Source organism: Lygodium microphyllum, chromosome 10, assembly GCF_053477565.2.
Source record: "Lygodium microphyllum isolate KBCC chromosome 10, Lygodium_microphyllum_v1.1.10, whole genome shotgun sequence".
Taxonomy (NCBI): Eukaryota; Viridiplantae; Streptophyta; class Polypodiopsida; order Schizaeales; family Lygodiaceae; genus Lygodium; species Lygodium microphyllum.
The window spans coordinates 124838772-124850313 of NC_141144.1; the positions used below are offsets into that span (position 1 = coordinate 124838772).

An 11542-nucleotide genomic window follows, 5' to 3' on the forward strand; every position below is an offset into this window, starting at 1 on the left:
TATTGAGAGTCATATCCTGCCACGTGGTAGTTTTGCTATGTGGCTGCAATCGGAGACTATCTACCGACTGCAGTCGGCTGCATTAAATGCAGCCGACCTGGTTATTTCGGGTATTTTTCACGCATTCTTTTTCGACCTTTTTAAGGTTCAGTTTCCAATAGACATCCATACTTGTATTTGATAGATTTCAGCCTGCTGGTGACAGAGACGGCACTCGGGGCTGACGGAGATCAAGGTCCTCAAGGCGGAGACACACGCAGATATTCTCTCTGCACCTGTGTATAATTCTACATCCTTATACAGCATTCTTCACTGCAGATTTCCAAGATTTGAATCTATTAGACTTGGTCAATGCTATGGAAAGCCACAATTAGGGTTCATCACACCTACATATGGATGAGGCTCAAATACCCCACCACCACCATGTTAGAGATCATAGCCTGTTTGGTGGGCAGGCAGGCCTGCACAGTCGGACCAGCAGGCTGCTGCACAGTCGGACTGTGCAGTCGGACTGCCACGTGGCAGTCCGACTGCCTGCAGCCGACTTACTCCAGGCTGCGCCCTATTTCTGGCGCCCCATTCCAGGCAGTTTTTCGGCTATTTATTGCCGACGTTTCCAGCAGTCTGCCCATTCTTCTCTGTCGCAGATTACAGACCGGTGCCGTGCAGATTTCTGTCTCAGTTCACAGATTTCAGACAGCAGACAGTGCAGACTGCAGCAGACTTCGAGGTGGACAGCAGGTCGCATCGTCGAGGTGGAGACACGCAGTCCAGCGCACTGCGCCCGTGTATATCTTTGTATTCAGCATTCTTTATACAGCAGATCTTCATTGTCTTTCTCTCCCTTTTCTCTTTGCGTTCTCTCTCTCTCAGTCCTACGCTTCCGCACCGCTGCACTCTGACATGGTATCAGAGCAGTGTTTGAGGGCTGACTGAGCGCAGAATCAACCTGAAGAGGAGTTTCCATCGCGACACAAATTTGCGTTTTTTGCGTTTAAGGGCAGACAGGAGGGCTGCGCCTTGGAACAAGGCTGAAACGAGTGTGGGCGCACAGGAAAGGAGTACAGGTGGTGGATTTGCTGCTGTTTACTGCTGTTTGACGCGGAGAAAGTTTGAGTTTTCAACCTAAAAGTGCAGGTTTTGCTTTTTCATCGCCTCCGGCGGGTGAAGAAGCTTCGGGACGCAGAAGAGCCTTAGCAGGCTGAGTTTACTCAGTCAGAGGGGGCTGCTTTTGCGTTTGAGAAGGCATTGCAGGTGAAGATGTCTACAGAGATGGACTTGGAGTTCCAGGCGATTATGGACCGGAAGGTGCCTGTTTTACCGGCTCTTCCTACAGATCAGAAGCTCGACGGCGACAACTACCGCATTTGGCGCGTTATGATGTTGGCCATTCTTGAGTCCTATGATTTGGCGGAGTTGGTACAGGAAGATATTGACCGGCCTTCGGTAAGAGATGAGTCCAAACTCTCTTCCGATGCTCGTGCGGAGTTGGCCAGGGCTCAGTCTCATTGGGACAAACTGAATGCCAGGATTCGATCCTTTCTCTTTCTATCATGCACTACAGCCGTGATCGCTCACATCGAGCACTTGACGGTGGCTCGTGAGATATGGCTGGAGCTTGATCAAATGTACAATCGGATGACCCTGATGAAGAGGGTTTCTTTGGAGGTCCAGATGCGGACTTTGTCCGTCAATAAGTCTTCTTCGCTAAGGGAACACATTAACAAGCTAAGGCAGCTACAGATGCAGGTTCAGAATGCGGGGAAGCCGATTTCCTCCGAAGACATGGCGATCACACTATTGTCCCAGTTGCCGCCACGATTCGGTACATTTTACTCTGTCCTTATTGCTTCGGGGCGAGAGTCTACTCTTCGGTGGGAAGAGTTGGTTCCTATGGTCTTGGACCAAGAGGAACAGTTAAAGGGACAGAATGCTTCCAAGACGGAGGCGTTGACAGGTCAAGCCTCTCAGAAGAAGGGGAAGGACCAAAAGAAGAAGAAGGGGGATAACAAGTCCAAGAAGGACAAGGAGAAGGACAAGGACAAAGACTCCACATGTCATATTTGTGGAAAGACTGGCCATTGGAAGAAGGATTGCCCTGACAAAGACTCGAAGGACACCAAGAAGAAGGAAACCAAGGATTCTGGAGCGGTGGCTGCACCCTCATCAGCTGCATTTCTACATCTAGTTGTCATTGAGGACGCTTCACCGAATGCTTCTGATGCTGCGATGACGGCTCCCCAAGCTCGAGAGTGGATTGTTGACAGTGGTGCCTCACGGCACATGACTCCTTTATCAGATGGTGTTGCCCAGCTGTGCCCTTCGCCTGGGCAGGTTCTCATTGGAGACAGCTCTTCAGTTTCTATTGCAGGTCGGGGTAAGATGCAGCTTATTCCGGATGGACGAGGTGGCACCCATACCTCAGAGGTTTTGCATATACCAGGATTAGGGTACCATCTCCTTTCAGTTCATAAGATTTGCTCCCTTGGTCTTTTGGTGGAGTTTGACAGTTCTACTGTGCGAGTCCTTGATCGTGAATCGAGGAAGGTTCTATCATCTGGATATGAGGAGAACGGCATTTACAAACTGAAGTCTTCCACTGCCCTCTCTACTCTTCTTCTTACCTCACAGTCACAGTCTGAATTATGGCATGCTCGGTTTGGTCACCTGAACTATGACTATCTTCGGAGGGCGTCACGTGGACAGCTTGTTCGAGGGTTGCCGGATATAGTGGTGAGCCAGCAGCCATGTGTCTCCTGCATACGGGGGAAGCAGCATAGGGATGTCATTCCCCACACAGCTTCGCGGCGGTCTACTTCACTGATGGAGCTAGTATCTACGGATCTATGTGGCCCTATGAGGAATGAGTCCCTGCGTGGGAGCTCGTACTTCATGCTGATCGTGGATGACTACAGCAGGATGACATGGGCCTACTTTTTGGCACTAAAGTCAGAAGCTTTCTCGCACTTCAAGGATTGGCTTCTCTTTGAGGAGAACCGATCAGGCCGGAAGTTGAAGACCTTGCGATCCGACAAGGGAGGTGAATTTGTGTCTAATGAATTTGCTCGGTTTTGTGCAGATAGAGGAATTCACCAGGAGTTTGCCAATACCAATACTCCTCAAGAAAATGGTATTCTAGAACGGAAGAACCGCAGTGTGATCGAGATGGCGCGCACCATGATGGAGCACCGACAGACCCCTCAGGTTCTGTGGGCCGAGGCTGTGGCTACTGCAGTCCACATCCTTAATCGATCCCCTACTTCGGCCGTGGAAGGGATGACTCCATTTGAGGCTTATTTTGGGACGAAGCCAGATGTTTCTTACTTTCGGGTCTTTGGGTGTGATGCCTATGTTCACATTCCCAAGGCTCACCGTGACAAATTTGAAGCGGCTTCCCGCAAACAGGTATTTGTTGGCTACAGCTCCCAGTCCCAAGGCTACCGACTGTATGATCCCGTCAAGCGGAATGTATATACTAGCCGTGATGTGCGGTTTGTGGAGGTTCCGGCTTCTTCAACGGGTGAGGAGCACCCCGTTCTTGGAGATCCAGGGGAGAGTTTGGCTCCTTCTACAGTTCCACTGGAGCCTGTGCCGTTTGATTATGATTCTGTTTCTGACACAGAGTCTACTGTTCCACCGGATCCTTCTGCGGAGTTACCACCGGTGGACATTCCAGAGTCTTCTACTGATGGAGAACGACGAGGGGAGGTTCGGCCTCCTCCTCGCTGGGCCCGTGACACACTCCGTGATTCAGGGATCGAGGGGGTTCCTGAGGAGTGGGGACCGCAGGATGGTCCGCGGCGGTCACGGAGGCACCAGGCGCATTCTTCGGAGCTTGTTTGCTCCAATTATTGTTTGATGTCCCGTGTTATGCAGGATCGAGAGCCCACCTCCGTGAAGGAGGCTTTACAGTCCGCCCCATGGAAGAAAGCTATGGAAGCTGAGTTGGAGGCTATTGAGAGGAATGGCACTTGGTCACTTGTGCCACACCCCCCGACGAAGAAGGTGATTGGAGTCAAGTGGGTCTTCAAGACCAAATATCTCAGTGATGGTACTTTGGATAAGCACAAGGCTCGCCTTGTTGCTAAGGGTTTTGCCCAGCGCCCAGGGATTGACTGTCATGACACCTTTGCCCCTACAGCTCGTATGGCAACCATTAGAGCTGTTCTTGCTTTGGCTGGCCATAGGAGATGGCCTGTTTATCAGTTGGATGTGAAGTCGGCCTTTCTGAATGGTGATTTGAAGGAGGAGATCTACGTTGAGCAGCCTCCTGGCTTTGGTTCTTCGGATGGGAAAGTCTACAGGTTGAAGAAGGCCCTGTATGGCCTCAAGCAGGCCCCGCGAGCTTGGAACGAGAAGATTGATTCGTTCCTCCAGACTCAGTTGGGATATCGGCGGTCAAAGGCCGATCCGCAGCTGTATGTTCACACTTCCGAGGATGGTTGTGTGCTGTTTGTCTTATATGTTGATGATTTGATTGTCACAGGTGATGATGCACAGAAGGTCCAGGAGACAAAGTCAGCTTTACATCGGACGTTCGAGATGACGGATTTGGGGCTACTCCATTTCTTTTTAGGACATGAGATTTATCAGTCTCAGAGGGGGATTTTTCTCTCCCAACAGAGATATGTACAGGAGCTCTTGGTGTCTTTTGAGATGGAAGATTGTCGGGCCCTCTCTACTCCTATGGATTCGAACTGGAAGGCCACTTCCCATTCAGCTTCTCCTTTGGCGGATGCGTCCTGCTATCGACAGTTGATAGGGTCTTTGATTTGGCTTCTCAACACCAGGGTTGATCTATGTTTTGCTGTTGGGCTCTTGGCAGGGTTCATGAGTGAACCTAAGACGGTGCATTGGCAGGCTGCTCAGAGGATACTTCGGTATCTGAGGGGGACGTCTGATTTGGGGATTCATTACCCCGCAGGGACCGATGGGTCAGATCTTGTACTTGCAGGTTGGAGCGACTCGGATTGGGCCGGTGACGTGGACCACAGGCGGTCTACAACAGGTTACTGTTTTACTTTGGGTGCAGGTGTTATTTCATGGAGTAGCAAGAAGCAGCCCACGGTAGCCCTTTCGTCTACTGAGGCGGAGTATCGGGCCGCGTCTTCCACCACATGCGAGGTTGTGTGGCTTCGGAGATTGTTGGAGGAGCTTGGGTGCCCCCAGACTCGTCCTACATTGCTGCGATGTGACAATGAGAGTTGCATTGCCTTGGCGAGGAACCCTGTTTTTCATGCCCGGACGAAGCACATTGAGATTCAGTACCATTTCATCCGCGAAAAGCTTCTGGATGAGACCATCACTGTGGAGTATTGCAAGACGGAGGATAATCTTGCGGATTTGTTTACGAAGGCGCTTCCTCAGGCTCTACTTCGGCAACATTCCAGATCCCTCAGGCTTCTGCCCTGTCCAGGCTCTGAAAGGGGGTGTTAGAGATCATAGCCTGTTTGGTGGGCAGGCAGGCCTGCACAGTCAGACCAGCAGGCTGCTGCACAGTCGGACTGTGCAGTCGGACTGCCACGTGGCAGTCCGACTGCCTGCAGCCGACTTACTCCAGGCTGCGCCCTATTTTTGGCGCCCCATTCCAGGCAGTTTTTCGGCTATTTATTGCCGACATTTCCAGCAGTCTGCCCATTCTTCTCTGTCGCAGATTACAGACCGGTGCCGTGCAGATTTCTGTCTCTGTTCACAGATTTCAGACAGCAGACAGTGCAGACTGCAGCAGACTTCGAGGTGGACAGCAGGTCGCATCGTCGAGGTGGAGACACGCAGTCCAGCGCACTGCGCCCGTGTATATCTTTGTATTCAGCATTCTTTATACAGCAGATCTTCATTGTACACTGTCTCTTTCTCTCCCTTTTCTCTCTGCGTTCTCTCTCTCTCAGTCCTACGCTTCCGCACCGCTGCACTCTGACACACCACCCTCTCACACTCTCTTTGGCACTAGAGAGTCTGTGAGGAATGATAGCACCACTAGAGCTTGAAAGCTACAAAGACTGGCATGGCCTTTGCTACTTGGCCTAAGTCAGAGTCAGAACCTAAGAACAATGACTCATCAGATGAGTCCTTATCCTCTACTTGTTTTTCTCCTCATTTTACAATGCCACTAGTTTCTTGCAATCCTTGTGGAGATGCCCCTTCTTACCACAATGGTAGCACTAACTTTTTTCTTTTGCTACTTATCGTCTCTCTAAAGCAGTAAAAGCATTGGTCTTGCTGCCAAACCCCTCCCCTATAAATGCAAAGTGGCCTCATTCTTGAGCAACATTGAGGTCATATGATCAAAGCTAACAAGTGTTGTTAATATCTAAGGTCATAAGACATTAGCCACACCATCAAACTCTCGAGGTAGCTTGTAGAGCACAACCCCCACAAGATGAGCTTCGAGAAGGGTAGACCACATGTCATGAAGCTAATCCGGGATCTATATCATCCTAAGAGGAAATGATAGAATCATATAAGTCGCCTAAAACCTGATATTCTATAACTGCCCATAGAGGATCACACCTCGCATAGTCAAACAAAGCCTTATAAATAAGCTATAACTTCTCCCACACCTCTAGAGATGTCCTACAAAAGGTAACCATAGGAAGCATAGCTTTTGAGATGCCCCAAAGAAGAGTGGAATATACCTTGGCATCGTCATTGTCCGGTCATTGTCCCCATCAAGGACTACTTCCTCGCAGTTGTCATCATCACTATCATCTATAAGAGGAGAGGCCTTCCAATGACACAAGACCAATCCTAAAACAATGTACCAAAGTTGCTTCTGTACAAACCAAGCTTTCAAAACTACACTCTAGGTGACATAGTTAGGTCTCTTGAGCTTTTCATCAATATTGCCACATGTAAGAGCCATTTGGATGAGATAGGAGTGTATGAGGAAGCTCAAGAGTGCGCAAACAAGCATTGTAACAAGCTATCATCTTGCAAACGTCTGGGTGTTCCTCCCTCCACCCAGGCTTTGCGCCAACATAATACAACTACTCTCTTTCACTCTCAAAGCTCTCTTACATTCTATTCTCTTTTCTAGCAAAGTGCCTTCTTGCAAGCAAAGGTGGTGGTTTGACTGCAGGGGATCACGGTGCCAACCATCGGTGATGAACACAAAGTTGGGGAAAGTACTCTACACACTCCTAGTGCATCACACTCTAGGTGAGATAATTAGGTCTCTTGAGCTTTTCAAAAATATTGCCACATGTAAGAGCCCTTTGGATGAGATACAAAGAAGATAAAGAAAGGTAAGGGGTATGAGAGAGAGAGAGAGAGAGAGAGAGAGAGAGAGAGAGAGAGAGAGAGAGAGGCACTTTCCGATGCACATCCCAACACCACAAGTTCAACAGTTCAAGCAAAAAACAGTCTAGAACAAAGAGAGGAAAAGACATGAAGAGAGTGTAGTGACAAAGACAACAACTTACATGTGTGATCCTTCCTCTAAGTGTGTCCAAATCAAGATGACATGCAAACTAGAGCAAAATGCAAGCTAAAGATGATCAAGCCTGTGGAAAAAAAAAGGTGAAAATGTCGACACTTAATGCTGAAACGGCAGCTGGACAGGCAAAACGCAAGCATAAACAGTCAAAACAGACGAATGGCAGCAAAAAGTGCAAGCTGGAATAGGCCGCCTTACGGCTGAAGACTGTCACCCAAGCCTGCCCGAATCAGGATAGCAATAAAGGAAAAAATCTGAAGCAGTTTACAAACAATCAAACCTAAAAGCACTAGTCAAACATAGTAGCCATCTAGAACCAAGGGACATAGGCTCTAGTACCATGTTAGAAAACTGTGGAGCAATGGAAGCAAAGAGACATTGCTGATAGAAACTACTACAAACACAAAGAACACAAAGGAACAACAAGAACGCAATGAATAGACTTGAGAAATGATCCATATACCAAAGCTCAAGAGTAGTGCAATGGCACAAGCTGTGGGCAACTAGCAATGTGCTGTAGTCTCCCTCTCTCCAACAGGAAGTAGGTGTGCTAAATGGATGAGTATTAGGATACGTGATCAGTAGTGGGAGAGGGGCAGGCAAGAATGATACAATACAACAAAGAATGACCAGTCAGCCAGCATTTGTAGAGGCCAAAAATACAGGCTGCCCAACTAAAATGTTCCTCACTCGAAAATGAAATGCACTTTGACAATAGACTCTTATCACCCAAGAGATGTACACTATTAACACCCGTTGCCTAAAGGACTACATTTTGCTCCCTACAAAAAGCATCTTCCACCATAGGTACTGCCGTCTGATTAGCCAAGGCAATGCAAACATCTTTGAGATTGACTTACCTCAATACAGGTCCTAGAGACACAACCACAACCTGAGGTTCACTCACTCTCGCTCCATTGTATTAGCAAATTCATTCAACATGATTCAATGTCCAGCATTTATTTTCATTCTTCTTTTATGTTACTGAGTTCTTTATCAAAGTGTTTGACATACACACTTTGTGTTCCTCCTCATAAACCCTACCATTTCTCAACATCTTATACCTCCTTCATGATGGATTTGTCACACGCCTAGCATACATAGACAAAGTCTCTTAAATAGAACTAAAGGTGCCATTGGCCAAATATGCACCTCATCAAATGAGCTATGAACAGAGACAATGAGATACAAGGGTATTGTACTAGAAGATCACATCTACTAGCTATGTAGAATGGAGGTAGAGATAGAGGAGCATTACACATGCCATTACACATTGTCCTATGAGATTAGAGAGCATGCCATTGCTTCTTTTAAGAGGACTTCAAACAACTATGCTAGATCATGGAGAAGAACCCTTACTTGAGCTTTAATACTATGGAGAGACCCTTTTGAGAGAGAGGAGAGCAGCATATCCTGGTTCTTACTCAAGCTTCAATGCCCCAAAGGGACCCTCCCTAGATAGGAGAGAAGCATATGCAGACCCACATAGACAAAGAATGCTTATCGAGTTCCTTGCCATGGTGAGCACCATAGCCTCCCCTTCTGCCCACCCCCTGCCAGTGGATGGTGACACCATGTCCTACTTTTACAAAGGCTCCAAAAAAAATTACCCTTGGCTACCAACCAATGACAATCCCCAATAAGCAAGCGATAAATCTAATTAACTGAAACACACTCCAAATGCAACCACCTCATAAGTCTCCAATCTTGCTAGGGATTATCCAAATGAGTTCAGAAAAGGCTTGCCAATCACGCAACGCCCAGGAAAGTGTGCCCCACAGATCATAGTTTTCTCAAGAAACATGAAAATTCCATCAAATTGTGCAAAGGACATCGATACACACCATGCTGCAATGTTGCATCAACAATAGAAAGTAATCCAGGTCGTGCCATCCAATTAAACCTAGGTCAAGCATCTTGTTTTCCTTCCCATGAAACTATCTTAGAAACCACAAGCACTTCAGTCTGCGGAGAATTGGCATGCAATCTATTGTCTGCTAGATGCCAACTCGATTTCTGACGCACAACTTTCCACGAACAGACCAAATGAGTCAGCAAATCTGAAAATTGTATATTAATGGGCTGATCAACATCGAACACATGCCACGAGGAACCATGTATTTTAGTATTTCCATGCACAATACTGCTATCTTCAAGGAAAAAGCAAGTAATGGAGACCCAAGGTTGATGGCCAAAGCACACATCTCTCTCTCTCTCTCTCTCTCTCTCTCTCTCTCTCTCTCTCTCTCTCTCTCTCTCTCTCTCTCTCTCTCTCTCTCTGTGTGGCAATTAGAGAATATCCTTACCTTGGGGCTCCAGAAGATTACAGTGGCCCATGCAGCAGCTTCGGCATTGGAACCAGCTTCGACCTTATTCTTAGAATTAGAAGAGATAGAAGAAGCAGCGGCAACGGCCTTGGCAGGATCCCTGGAACCCAGGAATATCTGGACGCTGGCGGATTTGGCCAAGTGGCTGGCGATCAGCTTACCCATGCGTCCCGTTCCAGGAACGAACCCCACCTTCATAGGCTGATCAGCTGCCATGGCTGCCTGTTTGATACAGCTCCAATCGGTTTTCACACGCACGCGCAAATGAAGATTGTGAAGCTGGTTCCCGACATAGAGTGCGAGTTGATGCGCCGCTGCTGTTTGTTATTCACGCATTTTACTTAGCCTGGTTTCACACCGCCACTGCCCGCCCAAGCTGCGCCTAGGTGGTGGATAATGGTGTTTGCTAGATAGCGTCCGTCCTTGCACGTGACCCACCTATATACACAAGGGCAAACGCAACATGTGTACTTCAATTGACAAACGTGCATCAAAGTCTGCACAGACGTTGGAGTTGGAGTGGGAGTGGGGCCCTTCAAAAAAATTTCATTAGTTGGAGCTTCTTAAGCCAATATTGGGTGAGGGTTGCCCCACTTAGAAACGATGGGCAATGAGAGCATCGAATGCACTTTCATAAGCTCATCTTTGTCCATGCGCAAGGCGCAAGTTGTGGAATCCCTACCACCCACACCTTCACATCCAATTGGTTTGTTTTCTCTTGCATGTCTATCCACTCGGTGTTTAACCATCCTTATTGTTTTATTTCAATTTTATAATGAGGTTTGTTGCACACTGACTTGTAAACCTCTAAGGAAGGAAAAAGCAACCAATTAGATGGAGGGTCAAGGTACTATGAGCTTACGCACCAAGCACAAACACAACCAACTTGCTTTGCACCTCTTGTTATCGAATGACAATGAACTATTCAGGACAAGGAGTTCTCCTCACCCACATCATTAGATAGCTATAAGATCCCACCCCCCACCCCCACCCCACCCCCCCCCCCCCCCCCTGGCGGTGCCCCCTCCCTTTATTGAAAAAGAGAGGGAAAAAGGACTAACAATCATTCAAACCATCAACCATTGCCCTTCACGACCCCTCCCCCCCCAAAAAAAAACCTCACCCCTCATTCCCCACTCAACAACTCACCCTCCATTCACTCTCATGTTGCCACCTCACTCCCCCTAGGAATAATAATAGAGTGAGTGAATGAGTATCCTCTCTACATCTTCATCACCATTGTCACCATCAACATCGTTATTCACCCTCATTGGGTCGCTCTAGTAAGGCACATATGTAGACAAGAAAAGTCATTTTCTCACCATGCCACCTTCACATAGGCAAAACCCATAAACTAAGCATCATAATCCACCCATGGTTGTTCACATGGAGCATTTGACTTAGCTTCTCTTCCCATGAAATCATGGCACTAACACATGCCAACCATGGAATTTGCACCAATTGGCTTGCCATCAAACACAACACATGTAATCCCTCCCGCCATTCCATGTTCTTTGTAATCGGAGATTTAAGTTTCCAAGTTAATACGATTGATATATTGAAAAGTACTCTAGTTAGCATAAAAGGAATTTGAGAGTAGCATAACAAAACCTAAAATGATCAATGAAAAGCTAGGAAGTTTGAAACACATGTTAGTAGGTTAACAAAATGAGCCTAGGATAATGTACCCCCAACGAGGACCTTACTAAGTTGTTGAAGGGTATCTTAAATGCTATTTTTAGACCCTCTAGAGGTAGACCATTAAGATTAACGCATATAC

General features: G+C 47.5%; 1 protein-coding gene across 1 annotated transcript in view; it reads right to left on the reverse strand.

Moving 5' to 3' along the window:
* Window positions 1–10142, reverse strand: part of LOC148030533 (uncharacterized) — a 30457-nt gene extending 20315 nt beyond the window's left edge. The window contains exon 1 of the mRNA XM_087687264.1: window positions 9742–10142. Within this exon, the coding sequence (XP_087543390.1) occupies window positions 9742–9978 (237 nt within the window). The 5' untranslated portion in view covers window positions 9979–10142. The remainder of the gene's footprint in view (window positions 1–9741) is intronic.
* Between the last annotated feature and the right edge of the window lie 1400 nt (window positions 10143–11542).